Here is a 27,874-nt window from a genome sequence, read left to right as displayed (position 1 = left end):
GCTTTTTGTGTTTGCAAATTTCGTGCCGAAGTGAGAACATATCTGCTAATGATTGGAGAAGGGGAGGGTGGTGGTGGTGGGGGGGTGGCACCCGATGCTGGCCGCACTTGATTCGCAGCAACACGTTAGCCGTCTCAGCAGCTGACCGGCTCATTATCATTTAGAGCCGCTCGCTGCACAAACTACACACCCACACGGTCTGTCGCTAACTCCTGACAGGAATTAGAATTATGTGAAAGTCAGGACGAGACAGATTCTTATAGTCACTATTATGTAGTGCCAAAGTCCGGGGGACCCAGCCTCTCGTGTGCCTCTTTGTGCTCCCATAGGAGACAATGTTGGTATGTGGTGCTCATTAGCACACCCCGTGTCGCTTCTCCACCCCTCACTCATGCCTTCTCTCTCTGTCTATTAAAGTCTAGGACACAATTTTCCCCATTCTCTGTCTCTCTCTTTCACCCTCCATCTCTCTCACTCACTGTGAATGAGAGTCTGGAACACAATTACGCCTGTTCCCTCTCTCTCTTTCTTGCACTTTATACATCCCTCGCTCACTCTGGCTCTCTCTCCACCTCTTATGGCTTCAGGAGAAGTCTGTGAAGGGAGCAGCTGCTGAAATATTTATTGATCTGTTTTCCTCAGTTTTATTTATTTCCCTCTCTTCCCTCTTGCCCTCCCTTCCCCTCTGCACGGACCTAGACACACCTCCAGCGCCATGAGATGTCAGGGGCGGCGGAGGGGCTGAAAATCCACAACATGAAACCATTATTTAGCATTTGTTGCACCCAGTAGTTTCACCTGTGTATACAAAACAAAAGGTGCGCGTGTGGGATGAAGGCAAATGTGACAACAACAACAGCGTCGGCTGCGGCGAGGACAGATGCGGCACAGATTGAGCCGTGAGACAGGTGGATTGTTCGGCGTATTTTGATGCCGGGATCCGCTGCAGGGGGTTGTTGACAGGAAACACCAAGGTGCTGTTCTTTTTTTTGTCAGTGCAAAGGAAGTTGTACACAACTGCAGGCTATTGAAGTAGTAGTAGTCATGGCAACAATGCCCTGAGCAATTATAATTACAATGGTAGCAGTGTTAGTACTGGACTAAATGGATTCACTGATGAATCTGACGTTATCTCTGCGTAATTAAAGGGCTTCCGTGCTATCGTATGTCCCCTCTGTAAATATCAGCGCGGCTAACCGGGAGTTTTGAGGTTACTCTGACGGCGAGTGATTCAGCAGTCGTTTGAAACTAATGTTTTTCTCCAGCCTTCTGTTGTAGCACAAATGATTAAACTTCCACACACACACACACGCACTAGGGAAGGATCACACACATAAACACATGAGCACAGTGAGACACAAAAAAACACACACACAAAGCTAAGTCCCATCACCAGGCATGGCCTGCATTAGTGCCTAAGCCTTTTCCATTGATTTGCCGGCGAGCTCCTTGTCTTTTGGTAATGAGGACAGGGAGAGAAGCGGGACCCTCGTCCCTCCCGGCTCCCAGAGGACAAGCCGCCTGCACTAATCTGAATCGTGTTTCCAATGATGCTAACTCCCTGGCACAAAAAAAGACTAGAAGGAAGAGGAATAGAGGGAAGAAAATCAAACAGCACCCTCCCTCCCCTCTCTTACAGTATTCATTCCTCTTAAATGTGTAACATCTGCACATCACCAAACAAGAAAACATCTCTTTTTCTCCCTCTCTCTTTTTCCCTGCAGACAGCTCAATCTGCAGTGTGGACTGAAGCCTTGGAAACCAAAGAGAAGAAAATTGCACTGTGCGGAAACTTATTCGATTTTCTCCATATGAACACTATTGAACAGAGATCGATGTGAGTTATTAATATCCACGCTGATATGTGTGTGTATGTATGTAGCCTATATATATATATATAATGATGTCCCCCCACCTGCCTTATGGCTGGGGTCCATTGGCTTTCCATTGATTTACCGTTCACACCTTCAGTGGGGGAATTGTTGAAATTCATCTTCCCAGTGGCCCAAGTAAGGAAGCTATTCCACAGTGTATGCATGCATACCTTTATGAGAGTGTGTGTGTGTGTGTGTGTGGCTGCGTGGGTGGTGGTTGATGTGAGCACACGAGCCGCCACTTACTCCCGCTCCTACAGCCACTCTGCTCCCTCTTGAATGATCCTTCCCCTGCACTAAATAAAACATAGCCCTCTTTCCTGGAACCCACAGCTAATGTTCATATTCACACCCGGACCGACACAGGTCTTTAAGCTGGGACTGGGACACGGGGAGGACGAGAGGCGGTTGTAACGAAGCGAATTACTACAGTAATTAAACACAGTATAACTACCTGTCCCGAGCTGAAAGCGGTCCCAGTTCCTTTCCATTACACTGAACTCCATATATTATAACTGTAATTATAATTGCAAACAAGCCTCGCTGTAATCATTATTTATGACACTGACACTATGTGTAATTGCCAAAGCCCCCGAACCAATATGTGAGGCCCAGTGAAGTGTTTATCAAAACCGACAGGAGAAATCTCAAGGGCGGCGAGGTGGTTCTGCACCCGCCTCTCGTCCGCAGCAACACCGTGGCTAACCATCCTCAAAGGAGCTGAACCCGTGACCTCTCAGTCACCGCTCTGGCCAGATAGCCGCTAATGCTACGAGACGCAGAGTTCAGCTTCAGCCCGGTGGGTCGAAGGGTCACCAGCTCAGGGGTTATTCATCTCTGTCTAGACTGTAATTGGAAATGCTGCAAAACCCACATAGCGAGGGCATGATAATGAATGCAACTCAACATTCCTCCCCGTTCTGGTCATTTTGCATTGTCACTGATATCTTCCACCCCTTAAATAAAAAAGAGTTTGAGCTGTCTCCTTTAGGGCGGAGGTAAAGACTCCCCAGAGCCAGGTGCAATAGATTCAAACGTATCTTTTTAGTGTGTGCAATAAGGACGTTTAATTCACAACCTTTGTAGCTGCCAAAAGATAGTCCCTGTCTTATTGTCCTGTTGTCTTATTGGGTTTTTTTTTTAAACTTGTTCTTACTTACTGGTCTTTGTTTTTATTTACTCTTACAAATTGATTTTTAGATACTGTTTTTACAGTCACTTTGTCTTACCTGCCAATGTTTAGGTTTAAAAAGACAGGAGGTGTTTTTTTTCGCTGTGGGGTACTTAGTTCTTCCAGTGAAACAACGGGCCTCACTAAAAACGTGGTATGAGTTTGCAGGACGCAGCAGTGTTCGCTTCTGTGACCGTTTCAGCCCGTGCTCTGAGTGCACGCTGTTTTTCTATAATTTGTGTGTTTGGCCTCACAATGTGAATCCTATATGCAGCGATAGTCTGACTGGTAACACCATTTGAGTGGTTATTTGAGAGGTTTTCTGCCAGAAAGCTTTTAAGAAGGTGATATATTATAAAGATGGACAAAGGCTGAATACTCATGATAAAGAAGATAAAAACGGGTCTTGTAGAGGACTTTGACACGAGCAAGTGGTGTTTGTGTCCTGCACAAGGCCGTTTATTTGTAGACTTAGTGAATGTGAAAATCTTCTTTTGAATTTTCAGTTGCAGTTCAGAGTCAAAATTCCTTTATTGGTCCCACAAACGGGGAAATTTGTGCGTCACAGCAGCCAAAGAACAGTAATATTACAATAAACAATAATAATAGTAAAAAATTAACAATATAATAAAAAGGTAGGAAATAGAAAGAGACTCATATACATTAAATGTACAAATATAAACAGTGTAACTTGTTTGGTTAGGTTTAGGCAGCTCATCTACTTTTTTAGGTGCATGCAACAAAACTACTTGTTAGGTTCAGATGACAAAAGTATTTGGTTTAAGTTTAAGCAATAAAACTACTTGGTTAGGTTTAGGGAACAAAACTATTTTGTTAGGTTAAGGCAACAAATGTATGTAGTTAGGTTGAGGCTACAAAGCTGCTTGGTTAGGTTCAGGTGTCAAAACTACTTGGTCAGGTTGAGGGGGCACAAGTAGTTCACTAGGCTTATTTAAAGAAATTCATTGGTGGTTTGAATTTGTGCGTTGTTTGTGGATTACATGTGTGGATTGTGTTTCATTGCAAATCTGTCAAGTTGTTAGAGAAACATCAGAAAAAACTACAAAAATAATGGATCCCTGCACGATGATTCATAGCAAAGTTTGAGCACCAGCCAAATTATGTTTGCCAGGAGAGACAAAAATAAATAAATAAATAAATAAATAAATAAAAAGACAGGGCTTAGAAATGGCCCTGAAATATTGGATAAAGATGTGTTGTGTGTTCTTCCGTCAAAATCATCTTTCACTGACAGATGCGTGTGCTGTAGTGTGTCTGTTTTTGCCATTCTGCAGGCAACATTTTTCCCCATGTGAGACAATAACACTGAACTGAACCGGTTGTATTTTACCTTCCTTGATGTGGATCCTTAACACCTTGAAATCCAATAAAAATACTGTCAGTGGTTGCTAGGCATGACATGATTCTTTGCAGTGTATTCAGAAGGTTTAAGTCATGGTACAATAGCTGTTTCATTTCTAAAGGGATTCTCCAAAATCATCAGTGGGTGGTATTTGACTCCATTCAATAACTTCTGGTACATTTTTCAAAATGTTTCCACTGCGATGATATTAGAAAATCTCAAGATTGTTCTCACTCTCTGATGCCTTTACCATGACATGAATTCCTAACATTGCTGCACCCAACAACACTGGAATAAGTACAAGAACCAGTGAAAAATGAAAACCTGTTATTGGTGGGAATCTCTAGGCATCTCATTATTTGATTAAGATTCAGAGGGTCAACATGTGATTGTTAAATTCCTCCATTGTCTTTGCCCACGCTTGGTCATCCTCACCGAAACTCAAGTACAAGCCTAGCCTAGAGCGTAAACACCAGCTGGTCACAGTCTGGCCTCAGAAAAATGTTACAGGTGATCATCATGTTGAGAATCGGGTTTGAAATGTCCGATTATGGACTCGTCTGCATCAAACAATCTCTCAAGAATTGCATTGTGTCTTGAATTGATTTTCTCCCCCACCCCTAAAACACGTATCACAACTCACACCGTTCTTTATTCTCCAAGCGTTCTGTCATTAACAGGGTGGCGACCTGCCAATCCTCAACCATTCCTAAAAAAAAAAAAAAATCACTTTTTATTCTTCGCCAAACTCAACTATTCATTTTCATTTCATTTGTCTCTGCCAGGTCAAAACACAGCTGGAGAGGAGATAGTTGTTACGACACCATCTGGTCTCCACAATGTGTAAGGAGTAGATTCAGTGGAAGATGTTGGAGTTGCAGCACCATAGGCCACCACAGAGCAGCTCGAGAAACTGTAAAGTGAAACCCGAGGGAGAAACATTCAACCCACAGAGCCACTCCAGGCTGGTTAAACCTCCAACCCATGTCCCCGAGGCTCTTGAGACCAAATCCAGGCCCTCTCGCTCAAACACTCGCAGATAAATAAAACCTGCCAAAATGGCAGAGCATTTCTAAGCCAAACATGGAGAACAACAGCACACAGAAACCATGGATTTCAAAGGGAGGGAGAAAAAGCAGAGGCCCCTCCAGAATAGGAGCGCAAGGCATCTGTTGATGCTGGCATCTCCTTTCCCCTCATCTCCAAGCCAAGACTGGTGATCCAGTCGAGTGTGTGTGTTCGTGCGTTTGTGTATGTGTGTGTGTGAGAGGGCAGGGATGTTGGGTGGCTACGTGCTAACATGTGCAATGCGCATTGACCCCACTTGGCCCCCATATGTTGCAGAGACAAGAAGGATGGCAAGCTACAAAGCGACCCCACCTGTTTTCACCTGTGTTCCCGCCCCGTACACTTCCTCTTACCAGAACCTCCATCACAGCAGCATGCATTGGTGAAAGGACCCATCTGTTGGACCAACTGAACATTGCTGGCGTCTATGTAAAGCTTATAGCACGCTGCGAAAATGGGATTCACTGCAATAATTGCATTTCTGGATATCTGCGTGATGGAAATTTGTGTCTTAAACATCTGAATAAAGTATTAAAACAATATCTTCTGATGTGTAACCTTAAACGTCCTCTGCTGTGACCCAATGTACCACCGTAAGCAGAAGCAATTTCTCTTGTCATCTTCACTTTTCACTGAATCAATGACGGCATTATTCTCATTATCAGATCTTGCGTGTTTCTGTCATAACAGAAATCCTTTGAGCGCGGGGTAAATTGTTTAATTTCGTGCGGAGGTGCGCGTGTGTGCGCGTGTGTGCGCGGATACATTCGCAGCCTTAATGTTCCGTCATCGGGAAATCAGCACAGTCTCACAGTCTCATAGATGAAACCGGTTTTGATTAATTGCAGACAGCTTGCGTGCCAGAAATATGTAGATGTTTTACTGTATGTGTCTGTAGGCGCTTGGCCACGCTTCTTCCTGGAGTTATGGTTCTCAGACATTTTAAGTGGAAGAAAAAAGGGGAGAACAACTGAGGAAGGAGAAGGCATGATGGCAAGCCAGGAGCTGGCCATCTCACCCATGGAGTGGTTTGTGCATTCACACGCTAGGCCAGTAGGAAACCTTTGAATAGCCTAATTGTGTTTTGAGGCACAGAAAAAGGCCCTTTTTCAACCTGGCAGACGCGGCACTGAGCAGGTCTGAAACACATTTCACTATCTGTTTCTGAGGGTGTTAAAGATAAAACAGCACCCTCTCTTAATAAATATTTGTCAGGCATAATGTGAAGTGGCTAAATGAGTGATTATCTGTGTCAAGAGGAAGAAATGTCTTCCGATGAATAAAATACTGTCAGCCATTCGGAGGACTCTGTCTTAAACACCATTAACCTGGCAATAATAAGTCACGCGCAATCTGCCCAACAGTTGTGGTGAAGCGTTTAGGCAAACACACACCACACAGGCCCGGCTCTAAGGGGCACGGATAAAAAGGATTATTCCACTGCTGCATGATTTATCAAGCGTCGGACGGTGCCCTTTTAACAGTCGTGTTCTTCCTTTATAATGCATGCTCCTCTACCTTTAAAGACGGACGTGTTGTGGACCTACAGCAACTCGGAGCAGCAGGCGGGACTCCACTCCGAGATGAAAAACTGATTCACATGCGCTGCAATGTGCACAGCTCGCATCAATATCCAATCATTCCTCAACTGTGGCTTACATGATTGGTCACACCTTCACATATCCCCCCCCCCCCCTTCCAAAAAAAAAAAAAAACCCACAGGTTACAAATTCAGAGAGCTGAAAGCTGAAATGAGACTCTGTTGGCTGTGGGGTTGGTTTGTGAGGCGCTGAGATCATTGTGTTTGTGTGCCTTGTGTGCGTCCTGCAGGGCTGTCCGTCTGCTCTCTGCCTGGTGTGGAGAGGGGGCTTGCTGTGGCAAGCCAACCATGACCAGCTGGGCTCTCCTGCCCACAAGGAGCTCCGGAGCAGGAGGCTATAGCCCGTCTGCATCTGCAGGCTGTTAACCTCACGTCTTATTGCACTGACACATCAATTATTGTTATTAAGGGCCGGAGTAATTTATTTATATACTGATTTCCCACAGGATGAAGGCTGGACTAATTGAGCCAGGTGTGTGTATCTGTGTGCGTGTGTGTGTATGTGTGTGTGTTCACGCTAGATTAGATGCTGAGGGTGCCGTGCACAACGCAACTAATATATGTTGGGACATCCCATAGCATGGTGAGACTATTAGAGGGTGGCATGATGAAAAATGGGCTTTGAACACTCCCTGGTCAGCGTTCCCTGAGGACAACAGCACCGTCTGTGTGTGTTTTTCATAACGAAGCTCTTTAAAATGCCATCTGAAGTTATCTCAGCCGACGAACGCTGACTTTTACTGCAGGAATTTTTTTATTTATTTTTTTAGCAGATGAATGAAGTCTGTCCATTTTGTTGAGCTGTGGTGGGGGGGGGATGTTTTATGTCAGAGATAAAAGAGGAGATTTTTGACCCCATCAGCCCTCCAACTGTCCATCCTTCACCATTTATTTCTCTCTGTCTCGCTCGACCTTGGGTTTGAAGACGGAGAACAAAACACTGGCTTTCTCTCCTGAGTCTCTCTGCATTGCTTCTACCCCTACTTATGTTACCCCCACCACCATTACTACCCCTCCTCCTCCCTCTCTCTCTCTCTCTCCCTCTTTTTGCACTGGTGGTGCGTCATGTGCGTGGGATACCAGGCCATTCATGTCACGTAAAGGAATGTTCACAGACGACTGAGGATGGGAGTCTATTTTTTATTTATTTATTTTTTTTCCCCTCTCCCCCTCATAGTAAACATCTTAACATGCATCACCCGTTGCTTACACTGAACCACGAGGTTGGCTCGGAGATGAACCTGGCGCTGCGCTCTCACGCACACACAAGGCGCGCACGTACGCACATACAGCCTCTCTCTTACATTTGTATACATCTCTGTGTGCGCAAAAGGAAAAAACTGGAGCGCAGTGGCACAGCATGCAGACACGCGTGATTCACAGGCAGGTAGATCCCTCCCCCCCCTCCACCACCACCATACACACACACGCACACGCACATACACACACACCTCATCATTAGTATTCACCTCCACGAGCGTTTTTCGGAAAAATGAAAGGCGAAGATAGAAGAGGCACAGCAGCACGTATAGCTAAAGTAGCTCGTAAGAACTTACCTTTCGACAGCAGCACCAGGATCAAACCAGCAAACGCGTTCCGCAAGAGGGGGCAGCCCATGATGGAGTTGTGATTGATTTTCTGCTTGTTTTTGCAGCCAAACGCCTCGGTATTCCTCCTGTACGGCAGCGTGGCGGGGGATCTGTGTGTATAAAAAAACACCCCGACCTGGTGAATGAATGTCAACAGCAATAGTCCAACGCTTCTACATGTGACTGGACGAAAACATCAGTCTTGTCCACTTGACTTTTCCTTGTGATGTCGTGGAGAGAGGGAGAGAGAGAGAGAGAGACGGAGAGGGCTGTTTGTCTTCTCCTGTGCAGAAGAATCTCTCAACCAGAAAAATATCAGAGCAGAAGAAGAAGGAAAAAAAAACAAATATCCCAGACTTAGTTTGGCTCTCAGCGCCTTGAAGGACAGAGGGAATATTTTAGCAAATGCATGGGAAGAAAAAGGCAAAATTCAAACTGCCCACTGACTTGACATTAATCTTTTTTTTTTTTGTCTTTCTTTCTTGTCAGAGAACAGGATGGAGTCTGTGCGTCCTGAGCCGGTCGCAAGTCGCCACTTGAGCCTTAATTAGCCTGCTCCCGTGTGTCTCTGTTGGTATGCAGCGCGTCTCGTCGCTCCGCACTCAGCGCGTCGCAGGGAGCAGCACCGAATGCGAGGCGCACAAGAAAGAGCATGATTGACAGTTCAAGGAGAGCCCCTTTCCCAATCGCCGGCCCCAAGGAAGGAGGCGGGATTTACGATTGCACCGATGTCCCGCTCGGAGAGGCCGGCCGAGGAGCCGCGCCGGCCAATCGCAGGCGCGCACTGGGCGGGCGGAGCGCGAGGCGAAGCGCGGCGCGGTGATAATGCAATGTGATTTATAGCCGGTTCGGTGTTGCTGCAGTACTCAGAGAAAACAGTCCACAGGGGGACAGGCAGGCATGATAACTACAGGGACAGAGGTGGGGGGAGCAGGGGGGGCAGGTGGAGCCATATGCGCCGAGTTTTTAGCGAAGGTGGCTGTAAAGTGAACGAAGTGCTGATGATGAGCAGATGTTACTCAACTGCTGGAAATGAATATTGTCAGACTACAAGAGGGGAAGCTGTAAAGACTGTGAGACAATAGCCCACATGTGTATGTACACAGGTGCTTAAACAATTAGTATATCATGCAAAAGTTCTTTTTTTTCCGTAACTTGACTCAAAAAGTGGAACTTTATCATTATTCTGGATTCATCAAGCCTTTTTTTGGTTTTAAATTTGAGGATGACGGCTCACAGCTCATGAAAATCAAAAATCCAGTGTCTCAAAATGTTAGAATATCACATAAGACCAATCAATGAAAGGATTTATAATACAGAAATGTCGACCCTCGGAAAAGTATGTTCATTTATGCGCTCAATACTTGGTCAGGGCTGCTATTGAACGAATCGCTGCATCAGTGCGGTGGAGGCGATCGGCACTGTGGCGCTGCCGAGGTGTTATGGAAGCCCAGGTTGCTTTGATAGCGGCCTTCGGCTCGCCTGTGTTGTTGGGTCTGGTGTCTCTCTTCTTCATCTTGACAATACCCCATAGATTCTCTATGGAGTTCAGGTCAGGCTTGGCCAGCCAGTCAAGCTACCATGGTCAGCAAACCAGTTACTAGTAGTTTTGGCGCTGTGGGCAGGTGCCAAGCCCTGCTGGGAAAGGAAATCAGCATCTCCATACAGTATTGAGATGCTGATTGCCTTTTCCAGCAGGAGTAGTAATTGGTTTGCTGACCATGGTATTACTGTGCTTTTTTATTTCTTATTCGTCTTGTAATATTGTGATATTTTGAGATACTGGATTTTATGATTTTCATGAGCTGTAATCATCGAAATTAAAACTAAAAAAAGGCTTGAAATATTTCACTTTTTGAACTTTTCCACGATTTTCAAATTTTTTTGCGATGCACTTGTAAGTCGTGGCTCGACTGGGTGAACCGAGTAGAGGGCTGACTCTAACAGCACTGCAGAAAAGGCAGCATCTGACTGAGTCACAGCGCTGACATAATGGCAGGCAACATAAACCCCATGTAGGAAGACACTTTATATTTATGCAGAAGTGTTAATGAGCCATTTATAAACACGTTACTCTCTCAGTCGTACTGAAAGTGTGAGAGGCAGTTGCCTGTAGCGAGGATCTCATTTTCTTTAAAAGGCCATTCACGTGGTGAGCTAATCATCTTGTATGAAAGACGCTTGAGACAGACACCAGCTACTAAACAGGAGGCTGCAAAACTCCCAGAAAACTCAATTGTAAAATTTATGCTCGCTCTCCGAACATTTGTCAGTTCATTACAGTCGTGTTGCATCACATCAGCGGACTTTCCTGGTCAAAAACACAACATAGAGCTCATAAACTGCCCCCTGGGTGCATTTTTTGCTATATTTACATTACGCCTGAGACGATTATTCCACATTAGCTGATGTATTGTTTTATTTTTGACGATAACACTTGTTTCTTTACTCCCCGAATAGCCAATTAACGCTTTATTACTGCTGAGCGCATAAGTAACAAAGCGCCGCTTGCTGATTTATGGTATTCGGACAGAATTACAATAAATACAGTCAGGGATTAACTGACGGGCATATCTGCTTCAGATGAAAGATGCAGAAAGATGACGGGGCAAGCTCTAAGACAGCCTAGGACTGGTTAATGAGTCATCTAATCAAAGCCCAGCATTAGCTACTTACAGTGTGTGATTTGCTTGTAAATACTTTATTATTCACTATCAGTTACACGTGGCACAGTGGAATGAATCAGGAGCCACTCAGGTTTGTAATGGTGCTGTGCTACTTTATGATTTTTAGCTAAGTGGTGCAAAATTAATGATTTATGATTAATGGATATTGCAGAAAGATGGGATGAAGAATTTATGAAATGAACATTTGAAATGTAGTCAGTTACTGAATACAAATTATATGGCACTTATGTAATTCATTGTAATACCAGGGAAGTGTAATCTCATCTAAACACTTTTGGATTACTACATTTACTTAAAGTTGAGTTCAACAGCTATTTGTTTGCTGGTTTAAACACCTTAAAACACTTTCATTGCAAACTAGAATGTGACCAATCGGCGACATCGGTGCAATCTCATCGAGATCCGTGCATTGTTCACTGAGAAATTACCAAAAACGTTGATAATCTCACAATGTTAAACTTGCATTAGGCAACTATTTTGCTTCTACTTATCATTCTGATGTAAATACTGATTGCACAGTGTAATGCCTGTGGAAAAATGCTATAAATCCTCCCAAAAAGGAAGGATGAATTACAGCACAAAGGAAGCGAGTCTGCAACCAAAACCGGAAGAAGCATCGTTTTCTCCGGTCACCATCCACAGGTAACAGAACCCTGCTGATGGAGGAGGCAAAGAAGGTGAAGAGGGAGAGTGATAGAGGTAAAGAAGTGTGAACAGACGAGCATACACTCATTGGACAGCACTCTGGTGTTGGCCCTGGTCAGCGCAACTCATGGTGGTTGGCTGCTGATGATGGTTCAAAACCCACATTCTCTCTATTAGATTCATGCAGTTGTTTTTTTGCCTTGAACAGTAGCCAGGCTGCTAATCGTAGCCATGTTGCTGGTAACCCTGTGTCAACAACAGCGGCGCCAACAGTGATACCACAGGGAAATGCTAGGGGGAACATTTTTTATGGTTTAAGAAAATAAAGTAATTCCTGGAGCTGCTTCAAAAGTGAATGGGGTCTATTCTGGGCCAAGACCCATCCTCCATCCAAGTTTTGTTGAGTAGTTCAGTAGTTTTGCGCAATCCTGCTGACAAACCAACCAATCAATGAACGGATGGAAACAAAATACAGTACTTCAGGTGTACTGCCGGATGCTTTTTTTAAAAGAATTGCCCAAATTTAAAGACCTAATAAAGAATATAGTCTCGTAATCCTTGACGATGTGTCTTTAATCTGATTACACATTTTTTCAAATGTAATCTGGATCAATTATAGTTACTTACATTTTGTAATCTGATTATGTAATCCCATTTACGTGTAGACCTGATCTGTAACTACAACACTCTGGCAGCAAAGACGCATACACAAACAGTGAGAACGACAACATACATTGAATTGAATAAAGAGACTAGATGAAATGTTTGTCCCGAGGGAAACCCCAATTCAACATGGCTTATACCTCCTTAACTATATGCTGTTGTTTGTACAAAACAATTAGGCCTAGCACAGTATGGTACGCTGTTCCCCTAATCACCATGTCCTCCTCCTCCTCTTCGTTTGGACATACAGCGTTTGCACTGAAATGCCGCGGGACAGTTATGTTACAGCTCCCACATTAGCATAGAAACATTTTCTCTGCATGACACCAAAAACTCTGATCCAAACAAAACATATTGTATATGCAGTTGCAAAGCCTCATTAATTGTACCCATGATTGCAATCAGGAATTCAGCTGGATTTCTGTGTACGCATGGATGTTATTTATAGACCCGCCACGAGTTGCAGTTTGTTTGTACTCTCTTTTCCCAAGTTATTCAATAAAAGTAGAAACACCTGTGAAATTGTTGACATAAATTTGCATTTTGACTCAAAGCCAATTACCCTCAGACCTCGTCAGCTCCCATCATACTGCGTGACATCCCGAGCACCGTGGAGGAGGCGCGCTGAGACAGACAAAAAGGACTTACATGCATCAGCACGAGGACATGGTGCTGCGTTCACACATGTGCAACACTAACTGTAGACATGTTACTGTAGTAGGATCGGCTTGTCCACCTTAAAGGTCAGACTGCCTTGCTTGAGCCTGATCGGCTGCCAGTGGACAACAGGTGTAGCTCATTTATGCTCCTTTATGGGTTTATGCAGGAGGCAAACCCTTAGGGCTGTGAAGACACCGCCCCACATCTGTGTTCTGGTATTATTTTCAGCTGCTTTTTGTTCTATGCGTTGCATCATGCATTTAGCTTAGGATAACTGATCATTTTGGCCAGATTTTTCACTTGACTGCCAGCACACTCCCTTGATTGCTTGTGACTTACTTGCATGATCTAATGCCGTCCTTGTAAAGTCATAGCTATGCAACTCTGGAAACATGGGACAAATTATCATTTCGCATGAGAGTGTAGTCACCCAGACCGACCCGAACTCGACAGGCATTCTGTTTTGTACATCCGAACCCGACTAGAGCTGGACGTAGTTAATGTAAGTACTGAGTTGTAGTTAATATCATGTAGTTGTGACCACGGTTACAGTTGACCTGTTTACCCTGATTTAGATAAACCAACCATTGTGGTTTATTTGGCGTTGTTGTGAAGAACGAACTTGAAAGAACCACAACAACTGACGTGAATGAACCCGACCTGAACCCAGACAACATTTCAACATTTTTGACCGTCAGGGTCGGGTTGGGTGTCCATGCTCGATTCTCCACTTAACAGCTCGCTTCGAATGCAGACTTGGTCCCTTTTTGGTTAGCTGCAATTGCTCCAGGGTCGAATCCCTGGAGCAACATTAACTATGATGTTCCAGGAAAAACACGTCGCAAAGGTATGAAATCATAACAAGATTGTTATGCAATGACGGTCCTGCAAAACACAAAATATGATGTTCTTGGGACAACACCAACACGGTGATATCATATAAATCGACTTACCTCATTTTGTGTTTGCTAGTAAAACCAAGGAAACACAAGTTGTTGTTTTTGTTTTGCAGTACTGATTGCTGTTTTGCCTAGATTTTATCATTAAGTATGTCATATTTGGTCTAGTTTGTATTTTCCAATAGTTGTGGGGAGTTTCTCTATTCCCCACCTTCTAGGCCAGAACCCGATGCAGGGGGGTCATGTACCTGTTCAAGCTGGCGCCTAATCCACAAAGTAACTACTCCTTCTATCGGATGCCTTGTTTGCACCTTGCACCCTCTCCTTAATTTTGTGTGTGCATGTGAAGTTCATCGCCTTTTTTCCATCTGCTGGTAGTGGGTCTTCAGCTAAATGTTCCCCGCTTGGTGGACAGCGAGCCGACCCTTGTCGAGTAGTTCTTATCTTGCCGCTTATCAGAGCCCCTCTTTTATTTCTGGCTGTTGCTGACAGTGTTTTAAGGGGTTTTTACATCATCAATTTAATTGTTTTAGATATGTTGCCATTTGCGTTTTCAGTGTATTAAATAAACATAATTGTTTTACGCTTCATTATGTTTTGGTTTAATCAGAATCCCCTGGTCACATTACTTACAGCGGTTCTCTACTTTAGGTGAGATAGAGAAGCTCTGGGTGCGAAGGATAGACTGCATATAAAGAATGCAAAAGTTAAACCTAATAAGCAGGAATGGAGAAAAGCCAGTTCCTATCTCTTATTATCACTGACTGCTCATAAACTGCAGTTTATTTTCATATCGGCTGTCAAGTCTGGTGCAACGTTTTCAAAACTTTCATTGATTCAGCGTGTTAATTTCATTTTTTGATCTAAAAGCATTATTGTCTCAGTGTGATTTCGTCCCTGAGGGCAACACTGCCAAGAAGAACATAACAGATCGTATTAGTCCTGCATCAATGTGCAGAACTAATACGAAGCGATGAACTGTTCTTCGGGGCTCCTGGAGATTTGGAGGGCCCGCAGAGACTCACGAAGTCGACTGATAGCGGACCCACATGTTTAACGTTACAAATGAGTGTGTATATGCTCACTCAGTATTTTCAAATGTTGGCTGAAGGCAAATTTATCAAAAGGCAAGTGGATACAAGTAGGCTTTATACAGGGGGGAATGTTTAAATAGGATGTAATGTAATGGACAAGGCAGCTTTTTAAGTTGGCTAAAAGAAAATGGTACAATAATATACTTTAAGATGAGCAGGGGAGAAATTCGCTTCCAGCTTTTTTCAGAGCTTCTCTCAGGTCCTCTTATTCACAGAAGAGCAGGAGACTTTTTTTCCGAAGACGAAAGACCTCATCTACTTCGACGGTAACACTAATTAGAGCAGTCATCTCAGAGCTCTGACCTTTTGTAGATTTTCTGTCTTTACCTTCAGTCTCTAATTTCTTCGAAAGTGTAGGTTCTTATAGCTGCAGCAACCAGTTATTGTAACTAATGTTTGACTTAATAATCCCAATCATTTCTGCAAAAATGTTCCACTCTCATTATCTCTGTTTTTCATGACTTTGGTGAGTGACCATTTTCCTGTAGGCAGACTTGTACTGAGCTAACAGGCTTCATGGCGCTGTCATTGCAAAATAGACTGATTGTTGAATTCCTCTGGCTTCCCCGGGTACGAAGTGAAACCTTCGAGTCACAGTGATCAGGGTTGTTTGATGTATGATGGGGTCATGATGCATACTAAAGCGTGATTGACTGGCCACAATGCCACCGAGTGCATCATTACTCATCAGGGGGAAGAACAGAGAGGTTAGTGTGATGGATTGTAACTTAACCGTACTTTGCAGGCAGCTATTTTAAGCTCTGCAAGATGCATTGTGTGCATATGTTTGTCTGTATAGGGTTATAATATAATGTGCAGGACAGCAGGTTCCAACTCCCAAAGCATCAGTGGCCCTACATTTTGGTCCCCATCTATTAGGGTAAAATAAAGATGTGAAAAGTCAGCCAGGGGATGGTTGGATGGGTTTTAAACTGGACTGGACAGAGGTTTACATCCCGAAGAGTATTGTCTTCATTTATCATTTAGTCATTTATGTCATGTAAATAAATGTGCGTAAAGGATGAAACATGTTACAAAAGTGACGTACTTGCATCACTTAATGTTACGTGACATAAGGTACAGCACTTACCTAACTTATGTTGAATAGTAAGTTAGATTATTTTAACCAGAAGCATGATCTTTTCCAAAATCTAACCAAGTAGTTTTGTTGCCTAAACCTAACCAAGTAGTTTTGGTGCCTTAACCCAACCAAGTAGTTTTGGTGCCTAAACCCAACCAAGTAGTTTTGGTGCCTAAACCAAAAGGGTAGTTTTGGTGCCTAAACCTAACCAAGTAGTTTTGTTGCCTAAACCAAAAAGGGTAGTTTTGGTGCCTAAACCTAACCAAGTAGTTTTGTTGCCTAAACCTAACCAAGTAGTTCTGGCGCCTTAACCCAACCAAGTAGTTTTGGTGCCTAAACCCAACCAAGTAGTTTTGGTGCCTAAACCAAAAAGGGTAGTTTTGGTGCCTAAACCTAACCAAGTAGTTTTGTTGCCTAAACCTAACCAAGTTGTTCTGGTGCCTTAACCCAACCAAGTAGTTTTGGTGCCTAAACCTAACCAAGTAGTTTTGGTGCCTAAACCAAAAAGGGTAGTTTTGGTGCCTAAACCTAATCAAGTAGTTTTGGTGCCTAAACCAAAAAGGGTAGTTTTGGTGCCTAAACCTAATCAAGTAGTTTTGGTGCCTGAACCTAACCAAGTAGTTCTGGTGCCTGAACCTAACCAAAGCACGACCTTTTGACGATGTTAATAACAGTCCAAAAATTGTAATATTTCATTATATGTGAACTGTTTGTCAGCAAGCTTTATTTTGAAAGTGTAAGAGGCTGTTGCATAGTCCATATTATTGCTTACATGACCACGGAGCTCTTCACATGCAAAACAGAAACTAGAGGGGCAGCATGCCATAGTTTGAAGCATAAGGCCACTGACAAAAGCTGCTGCTTTTGACGAGCTGGGAGTGAGAACGTGTTGTGCAGGAAGGGAGGTTATACTCCTGAGCCTATGACCTATTACCCATGTGAGAGTCACTGAGACACCCAGAGTGCGTGGGCTGGATGACAGTAATTTCACACTCAATTAATAGAGTATAAAGCAGAGCCGTACTATAATGTCAGATGTTGGCACCTTGACTGTAAGGACAAACACAGAAGGACACCTCGCCGGGCTTGTTTGAAGAGCGGGACAGTTTATGCAAACATGTCTGACTTGGAGTGCGTCTGGCTGAGGGAACCTGTCCCTGAAGTGTCTGCTGTAGAGCTACCAGTTGGACTGAGACACCCCACCAGCCTGTTTAGTATGGTAATGTATGGAGATGCGGGCGCGGGCACGGGCACTTTTTTCCCTCTTTCCCCTTGCTCCGTCTTTAAGCCCCCCGCATTAATTGGCATGGCAGAGGCGGCATCACTTGGTTGTAATCACTGTCCCTTGGAGAATCTCACTGAGAAGGATTGAAGGAGAGAGGGACGAAGGGAGAAGCAAGTGCCTTTTGGTCTCTAAAGGCTTGAGTTATGTTATCCTAAGAGGTGCAAGGAAGCAGAAAGACAGGTAGGGGGAAGCAAGACAGGAAGATATGGAAGAAGGAGGGAGAAGAAAGGGAGAAGCTGGAAAGGAAATTGTGATGTGAGCTCCCTTGCTCCCGGAGAAATGAAGGCGTACAGATGGACGGAGAGGAATTGGATGGGAAATTCATGTAGGGGATTATGGATGGAGATTGATAGTTGGATCGTTGGAGAAAAAGGGCAGGGGGATGGGGATGAGGACGTTTGATCGACATGAAGAAGATGAAGAGGAAACAGAAGGGACTGCTGGGTCAGAAGAAGATGAGAGGTCAGTTGACATTAGAGCTCCACTTGTTGTAATTTAATTGGTTTTCATCCTCTATAAACTTTCCAAACTGAGAGAAAAAGTCAGGAAGGAGCAGGCCTCACATTTCTAATTCAGGAAAATTGATTTATCAACCATAACCCATTAATTTGGTTCATTTCCACCGCTGTTACAGCCCTTGCTGTTATCGCCTCACAAGTTGATGTTGTTACATCCACTTTAAGCACACAATTGTTTTCACCGCTGATTGCTGCTGCCGCAACACGCCACGCTTGTAAAGTACCTTGAAATTGGGGAGCTGCATCTGAATCTGAAGAGGGGGGATGACAACGAGAGCCGGCAAAGAGATGGAGGAAATGGAGAGAAGTTGAAGAGAAGGGAGAGAGGAGAAAGTCAAATATAGAAATAAATGAAGGTTTCTCCCTTTTGAGGGTCGAAATGTAAATGTTGTACTCCATCTTGGTCGAGGCTGCTAATTGCTTTAACCAAAGAGTGAGTCTGTGGGTAAGTGTATGCAGCCACATATACACGGATGTGTTTCCCCATAGGCGGAAAATGATGGATAGTAAATGAATGATGAAACACAGAGCGGAGAGAGTCACCTTTTAAGAAGGGAATGGAGCCTGAGCGCGTCAGAGAGTGCGGCCTTGAAGCCAGATCAAAGCCACGAGCCGAGCTGTAATAGATGATGGAATTTAATCATGTCTGCTGCCTAATGCTCTCTCTCTCCCCCTCTCTCTCTCTTTCTCTCCCTCTCTCTCTCTCCCCCCCTCTGTTTTATGGCTTTCAAAATGCTACTACCATTTTCCGTTCACTTTTAATTCGCCACTCCATCAAATTTCTCCATCACTGCAACACTCTGCACGACTTTCCAGATGCAAGTCACTGACGTGGGCTATTGAAATACAATGACACGAGAAAACATCAGTGTAATTACTTTATTAGTACAGACTGATGTTGGATCGGCCCGCTCGTGTTTCATGTCACATCAGTGCCTTAGTTAGCGTCCGCTGGTTGCCTTCTGGCCACGAGGAGGCCTTTTGCTGCTGAGCTCTGTCGTTTCCTCCTCAGCATGGGAATAAGTGCTGCGTCTCACTCCGCAAACCATCCCCTACTAATTAAAAAAATTCTTAATGATCGTACTTCAAGAGCATTCCCAACGCCATTAATCATCCGCATATCCCATAGATCTTGTAACAAACAGGCAGCAAAAAGCTAAACTTTTCAGTGTTGGGGAGAAAAAAACTGCGCTTCATTATCATCAAGAGTATTTTTGCATCCATTTGTATCCATAACTGTTGCACTTTAAGCAGCAACTCATTAATCAATGATGCGTTTGTAGGGATTATTGAACTCTGACTCAGCCATAAGGCTGCAGCAGCATGAGTCCACCAAAGCAGTTTGGGTGAGATTAGTCCAGTCAGAATCCTTAGAAAAGATAGGAGAGGCCATGAAATACGGCCTGAATTGGTAGTCTCAGCCAACAGAAATGTGACATTGATGAATAACTGGTATCAGAAGGTAGATATCTATCATGGATAACCATGCCAAGTGCCATAGTTTTAAGCTTTGAGCTTGTCTGCTTATGACTGGCTCACACATCATCTTAGCCACTCTCCAGCTCCCTAATGGATTGTCTGCCCCTTGTCGTCTGTCTCTTTTGTCCTTTTTTCATTTAACTACACTAAAGCGAAACACTCCTTTTCTCTGCCCGTCTTTGATTTTTTTCTTTTTTGTTTCCAGTTGTTGTCTCCCTCCTCTTAATATTTCCCTCTCCGTCTTCCCTCTGCAGCCGACTATTTGTCCATCCCCTTCTTACTTTCCCTGCTTTCCAGCTTCAATTTCCGTCTCCCCAGCTTGATTCAGCAGTAATGAGTGCAGCTTAAGGTGGGGCTGGCCCGAGGTGAGCTGGAGAGAGGCAGGGAGGTTAATGAGGATAGCAACCTCGCTTTTTGCCCGAGGTGTAAAAAGAGAGTAAATGGACGAGTAAAGGAGAGAGAGAGAGAGCGAGGGGCCAGACAGACAGACACACTGACACACAGCACTAACGTTTGCAATAATGAATTTAGCTGATGCAAACTGCACTCGTGTCTGACAGTGTGACCGCCAGCTGAGGTCAAAAACTGTGGTGGTGGGTTTGGGTCAAAAATAAGGACCATATGTATAAATCAATAACAGAAATGTATGTGCACAACTTTTTATAGTTAATAAATCTAAAGTTATTGTACCATAAATGTATTTATAGTTTCACCGTGACGAAGTATTAGACCATCTGGAAGGTTCTGAAAGATTTTAATAATTGCCTCGCCAAGGTTCCTACGGTTAAGAAAATTAAAAATCAAACAAGGACGCGCAGTGTCAAGTAATATAAAAATGAAGCAGCCCACACAGTCCAGCAGCTCTGCCAAGAGGAGGCGAGTGAATGCTGCTGCTTCTGTGGGCTTCTCCATTCATCCAAACAACCACTGGGGACTCATAATTACTATGAGATGGTGAGAAAGAAAATAGATGGATGAAGTGGAAATAAAGTAGCCAATGAATTAATAGGTGAAGGCAGTGCTTCAGATATCAAAGTAAGAATTAGACCAGAGTAGATAACCTCAACTTCAACTGCAACTTAAAAGGGAAAAAAATAAACTTTGAAACAGCTTTATCCTCGACTGACACATTAAATGTGTGCGCATTAAGAATGGGTCTCGTACTCTTTTACAATTTTGACGGTCTGTCACTTTCAGTCACCTTTAAGTGAAATCTCTTTCGCTGTCATCTTTCCATTTTCCCCTCCTTCTCATTCCCTCCTTCCTGCCCCATACCTGCCCCTTGTCACTATTTTTTTTTGTTTCACTCCCAAATCAATCTTTCTCATTTCGTCGAGAATTGATTTCGCCGTCTCTTATCGTCGACGCAATCCTCCAATCCTCTCTCGCCAACTCACCCAGTCCAATCTCGCTCTTTTTTCTCCTCCTCTATCTGCTTCTCTATCTACCCCGCTCTGCATTCCACTGTGACTCATTACAAATGGGGCTCCTTTTGCTCTGTCCTCTTACTTGGTAACCTCCGCAGAGGTGTGGAACAATGTCTTGATTGGATGTGGCTGGCATTGCTAAGCATTCTGGGCTGCAGAATTGGTGCCGTGCATAAGATATTACGATGGCAGCCAGCAGTGTATCATCACCACCGCACTGATGTACAGCACTGTGGGGATAGATTACTAATCAATCAGGATGGTTGTGATGCACTCCAATTCAAATTATCCAGCCTTCACATTGATCTCAAACATTTTAATACCTTGTGTTTTAACAGCTGCAGCTGTAATTACATCCCCAAAACACATTTGTAGAAGGTAGCAACGATATTTATTTCCTCTGACTGCTTCATTAACATGTGTACATAAAGCCTGTATATGCTACAGATTGTAATTTTAGTTATACAAATACTCTCAGAGACAGAGCGGCTCTGGCAGCGGAACAATCACATTTGTCGACTGGGCAGAGCCAAAGAACCCGGGGACAGAGCTGAGCTGCGGTGATTTTGGCAGAGTGGGCAAATTTACAAGGTGCACATACAAGTCGTGTGATGCTCGAGGCCCGAAGAGATTTCCTCCCAAACAACGGTTTCATAAAAAAGAAACAGCTGTGAAGCTATGATGACTATATCCTGGGCCATTTGTTCCAAACAACTGTTTTTTTAAAAAGCCGCCAAGAGCAACATGCTTTTTGTTTATTTAGTTTTTTGAGAAATATCCAGATATGATGACATTTATTAAAGAATAAGACACTTTGTGTGATTGATATTTTTTATTCTGTAATGCTGGCTTCCACTGAATAACTTCCACACTGGAAATCAATCATTCTGGATATAACGGAGCTCATATCTGTAGTAATAATATCAGAACATCCCGGAGTCGGCTGATGTTTAACAATCAGTTTTCTACAGCTGAAAGGAAAGAGAGGTTGCTGGTGTCAAACCAGTGACACCAGTTCCAGACTGGGTTTCAATATTTGTCGGCATGACACTGCTGGATATTTTTAACAAGGTCTCGGGACAATTTCCTGCCATTTTCAAGGTGACAAAAGCCGGATATTCTTGACGAGAAGTTGGGACAAAACGGGTATTTTAATCAAAACATGATCTTTTCCCCAAAACTAAAAGCAAGTGGCTTTTGTGCCTAAACCTAACCAGAGCATAAACACAGCACTGTGCCAACATAAAATTAAAAACTGGACCTGCACAAACAAAGTTGCAACATCAGGAAATGCAGAAACGTACATTGCCAACATTAATTCTTAGGTCAACAATAATATAGGTGAAAAGTAAACAACAATGGGCCTAAAATAGATAACCTGAGTAACTAACTCCTGATAAATTAGTCTGCATCACCCCCACCAAAACCACTAAATGAAATTTGTCATGTCATGTCAGAGCTACCAGCCCACCGTCTCTAGTGCTTACACTGTGCGATTCTGCACATCAGGACTTGCATCCGAGGCTAATGTTCAGTACTAATGCAGGAAGGAGCGTGCCATGGATGTAGCCAGGGGGAAAGTAAGTGCCTGGAGGTCACGGTGGTGTGGGCGTATTGCCGTCTGACTTCCACGCAGGAAACAAGATCTTGCATCCCATTACAGACCTGCAAGTAATGCCCTTTTATCAACTGTAATCATTATTTACTCTAACTTTAACTAAATGTTTTAGCTTCCATCATACTCATATTTTATTTATCTGTCTCTGACCTTCAGCAGACTGCAGCACCCATGTGCAGATATTGTAGAAAGCAATGTTGGCATTGGACATACAAAGATTGTTACTGGAAGTACTCTGGAGCTTCACATTTCATCCAAATTTGATGTTTTGGTCTGGTGATAGGGTTGGAGCTACAGAGCCAACCCAGCTGCGAAAAAACAAATGTAAAAGGAACTGTCAACTCTATCTAAAAGAGTCAAAACAAAATTGGAAAAAATAGTTAGAAAGTTTAGGATTCCTATCCCTAAAAGAAAGACTTAGCCCAGCCACTGCAGTGAGCAGCTTTTATCTGCTATACACGTAATGTATCTGGAGACTGAGCCTACTCACGTAACCATCCTCCTGCAGGTAACTTTTCAAAACCAATGTAGTAAACAAGTTAACAAGGTTGCAAACCTTGGTATAATCCTTGAATATCAGAATAAAAGATGCATGAGTGGAGGGAATGGATGAATCTATCTCTGCTGAGCAGCAACACATGAGAGTTTCAACATAGAAGGACAACTTGTTCAATATCTGAGTACTATATTGAGAATTCTATGTCTTACTACAAATAAAGTATCTAAAGTATCCTGACACAGGCTTATGTGACTACCTCTTGAGGCCTTACATGAACGCTAATATTGGAAAAAAATATCCTTGGCTCAGTTTAATGCAACCGAAGAGATGATTTCTGCCACAGGTTTATACTTGTAGCCCTGAAACCCCAATCTGAAAACATCCCGCGAATGATGAATCAGGCTTTCAACACTACAAAGGCGCACTAAACATTCACTCGCTTGTTTTTTACCATTAACTTCAGTGCTGCTTCATTGTATAACAAACATCCATACAAGTACGGGAGAGGGCAGATATCGATTCCTTCAAGTTAACCCTCGAACGATGTTAGAGAAGCAGCTAAATGGCCCTGCACACGAATGAGTTGTGATTTCATTCGATCTCTTTGATAGCTGTCTCTCAGTAAGTTGTTGCAGCAGTTGCTTGGAAACATTTTTCCCCTGAAGAAGTGCTGCAGTGTTGTATGTCTGACTGATGGAGAAATGAAAGAGACTTGATAAGCACCGTTCGGATTGACAGCCAGACATATGTACCAAAACGTATAGGCGCTTCATCGCAAATAAATTCACCTCAGTGTGTTGATTCAAAAAAACGTTTCACTACTTAATTCAGATTTTCACAAAGAAGCTGCAGAATAAGAAGCTACCGTCAGCTGTTTGTGCAGTGCAATCAGACAAGCATATACTGGTAGATTTATCCATTCCCCCTCAACGCTCAGAAACATCCGAACAATGTGGCGGCCTCCGATGTATTAGCAGAGACCCATAATCAATCTGTGCCGTGTTGTATTTTCTCAGAAGGTTTCTGCTGTGTTTGTAATGCTTTGAGAGAAAGAAGGAGAGGAAAATAAGAGATTGAATTGAGAGGTGAAGGGAGATACAGAGAGGGGGGGTTTCAGAAATGCAATCATTTTTGTGCACAGTTGAAGTATTAAGGGTTACAACATGATGGTGATAAGTCTACAGCGCATTAAATTTATCCAAAAACAGATTCTGCACTCCTGAGATTTAACGCAGCGGCTTTTAAAATTGATTATTTTCAGCCAACCGAGTTGCTAAGTGGAATGGAATGTACAATTAAATGTTTGATTGTTTATGGCGCTGCCATTCATTTCGCTGGCTGTCTCTCAACCAATTTACCACGGTCCATCAATACACATTTAAACAGTCGTACACCGGATATGCTATGCTGTTAATGTCACGGTTCTGGCGCATTTGCTTTGCTCTTGGACTGATTCCCAGCGAAACCATTAATCAAAGTAGGACTGTCATCAACATCTCTGTGTGATTATCACACACTTCCGTAATTACTGTATTGATTGTAGACCCTGCGAGCTGCTCTACACTTTGTGTACAAGAGTCACATTTTTGCCAACGCTGCCCTGCACCTGCCTAATCCTCTTAACGTACACCTTGTTTTACCCATTAATTAAACACATCCTCCTCTTGCCGAGCATGAGGGAACGTTCGTCACTACTCTCTCAATCGAACTCCTCAGTGCCGATGGGGGGATCTGGCCTGGCTCTATGAGAGTGCCAATCAATGGCAGATCACCCAGCTTCTCGACTTGTCCGTCCCCGTTGCTCTGCATCTGAATCACTCAGCCGACATCTTCTTTCTCCCAGCTCCTGCAGCCGTTTCCCTCCATCTGTTTTGACCTCCCTAAATGATTCCCCGCTTGATAGACATTGATCATATTTAATCAGAGTTCTAATTTTTCGATTGTACTGTAATATCATTTACGCAAATGATACGAAAACAGTTTGGAGCAAAAATGCATGCTGAGACCGGATGCTTTGTCGTGTTTGATAGAGTCAGCAGCTGTTATAACGTAGCTTACTGACATTTCTGAAGCAAACAGATTTGCAACTCAGTGTGAATCTCATTATCATGCATTTGCAAACTTGCATCACCTTTCAGAATAATCTATTTTGGCATCAGGACCGTGGCGGTGGGCCACCTGTCGACAAAAAAAAGGCAACCTTTTCTGGAAACAATGTTTTTGCTTTAATTAACAAAATCGTTGAGTATAAGGGTAATGGTTGTGTTATGAATTACATTTTCATTATTGGAAACAGATCCCATGAGAGACTATTATCATCAAATACAGTAGTCCGCCCTCCCCACCCTGTCTATGTTGCAAGCACATTAATTTCTAAGAGGATCTATCTATCTATCTATAATCAGTTATAATCATAATCATATATGTAATCAGTTTGATTAATGTGGTGACACACTGACTGTTCGTCTAGCGCCATCAAGGGGTCAAAATTGTAATTTGTCCACTTCTTTTGTTTATGACTACATACATGGAAATCTGCATTAAATTGTACTCACTCATTGATACCAGTCACACATATATATGCCTGATTTTTCATCCATAATCCCCTGAGAAATGAACACAAATTGTGAAAAGCAGCCTCACAGTGTTGTAGAAAGTGAAACAAAGTTCCTGATGCTCTTTTTCTGACTCTGCATCAGAAGTTAATAGAGTCTGTTCTGGCCTGAGACTCATCCTCCATCAAAGTTTCAGTAGTTTCTGTTTAATCCTGCTGACAAACCAACCAACAAAGAAACAAACAAACGGGATGAAGACTAATGACATTTTCATCAGTCTCTGCTGTACTCATTTGCGTGTGTTAGCATTCTGACACATTAAACTCAGATTATGAACATGGTAAACATTAAACATGCTAACCACCATCATCATCATCAACATTGTCACTGTGAGCATGTTTACAAGAGCATTTCGCTCAAAGCACCAACGTGCTTAATTATAGCCTCTGGCAAGACTGTGGACCTTAATGGAAAAGTGCATTTGTTGGGGAATATCTTCAGCTGCAAATGAATACACATTTGATTCACTGGTAAGTATTGACGGCAGCAGGACTGTGTTTGGGAGATTGACTGCTAATGAAGCAACACGTCTCCCAGTGAAACAGTGAGGCTCATTGAAGTGTTTTTAATCACTTTTTTGGAGGCCTATCGCAGAGGAATAAGAAATATCAGCATTTGGTTAGACATGCAACACTAGTAGGCTCAATTCTGTGTCGCCGGTCTCGTCTTCTTCGACGTGGTACCGACTGAGTTCCCTGCGACAGGTTGTTTTTTTACATTTACAAGGGAAAACCTAACTTTGTTGTAGCCACTCGCCACCTGTTTTGCACAATTTCCATATTCATGGGCTTACGTGTGTGTTATGTATATATTCAGCGCACTGTGGTACACATGAAAGTCTAATATCCATCATCCTGGGAAATCAACTGAAGGTACACAGGGGTAAGGAGAAAAAGACACATAGGTGCCTCTCCAAGCAAAACAGAGGGCGAAACCTGATTGAGTCATTACAGTAATTATCCACTTTACCCCAACTACACTACCGAACATTGATATATTAATTAGACAAATAGCTCCACACCGCTGAAACAGACTGACTGAATACATGTCAAGTAGAATTTATCTCCCCTCTTTATTTATTTATTTTGTTAGCGCTTTCAAGTGACCGCCGAGAATTCACAGCCGGATTCTTTGTGAAGTGCGCCGTGCTTTGATCTACATCAAATGCAAACTAAACTTGGGGAGGGAAAACCAAACGGTGTCGAACAGCACAAAGAGATATGTCAGCCGAAAGCTCCTGCTGCAGCCACCGTTGCCGCCGCCTTCATATCGAAAAAGGGCTTTTTTTTTTTTCGGCCCGCGGTTGATTTATGGCGGGGTTTCTGGGCAAAACTCCTGGTGCATAAACAACAGTGGAGAGTTGCTGATCAATGTAAATTGGTGTGTGAATGGGCACTGTGACCTTTGGAAAACTCCTCCCTGGGAAAGTAGAAGCTGTTCACTGATCTTGTTCTGTGTCCTCTTCCCCCCCAGTGCTTTCAGAAAAGTCCTGCCACAGCAGAAACGCTCAGCGGCACTGTCTTCTGAGTGACTGAATAATAGCGGAGAATCTGACTTCTCCAGGACTTCTCTGGGCCTTTGTCTTTGAAGCAACACGACACAGGGCCTTGACACTCTCAAAATGCTGCTTGGAATTTGACTTAGTATGGTGAAAAGTGGCTCTGGCAGAAGGCGTCAGTGAATGATGGCCCTCATGTTCAGTCCCGAGCACTTAGCGCTCGCTGTGAAAAGCTCCTCTCAGGGAAGGCAGGCGATGAAAAAGCTGCCTTGAAAGAATTTCGCTCAAGGTTCTGCAGTTAGATGTCTTCTTTTGAAGGTATTGACTTCATCACAGTGCTCTGCTGATTGCGCTGTGACAGAAATCTCGAGACCGACATGCTTAATATACTTCCAGGGTGTGCTAAAGTAAATTGCTCATCACAGGATAAGAGAGTAATGTAACATTTAACGTGCTGTTGAAAAAACATTTTAGAGTCTTAACATCATTGAGCGATATCTTTTAAAATTTCGTGTTCTTCTCAGCTCCCAATAACTGGGCT

The 27,874-nt window shown here is 43.4% G+C and overlaps 1 protein-coding gene across 1 annotated transcript in view; it reads right to left on the bottom strand.

Annotated features, from left to right (window-relative positions):
* iglon5 (IgLON family member 5) overlaps positions 1 to 9,308 on the bottom strand; it is a 115,617-nt gene extending 106,309 nt beyond the window's left edge. Inside the window, exon 1 of the mRNA XM_084358250.1 lies at positions 8,633 to 9,308. Within this exon, the coding sequence (XP_084214376.1) occupies positions 8,633 to 8,693 (61 nt within the window). The 5' untranslated portion in view covers positions 8,694 to 9,308. The remainder of the gene's footprint in view (positions 1 to 8,632) is intronic.
* Positions 9,309 to 27,874: the final 18,566 nt, after the last annotated feature.

Source organism: Pagrus pagrus (genome assembly GCF_965226575.1).
Source record: "Pagrus pagrus genome assembly, chromosome: 7".
Classification (NCBI taxonomy): Eukaryota; Metazoa; Chordata; class Actinopteri; order Spariformes; family Sparidae; genus Pagrus; species Pagrus pagrus.
Note: the sequence above shows the minus strand (reverse complement) of the source record. Positions and strands in the feature narration are given on the sequence as shown.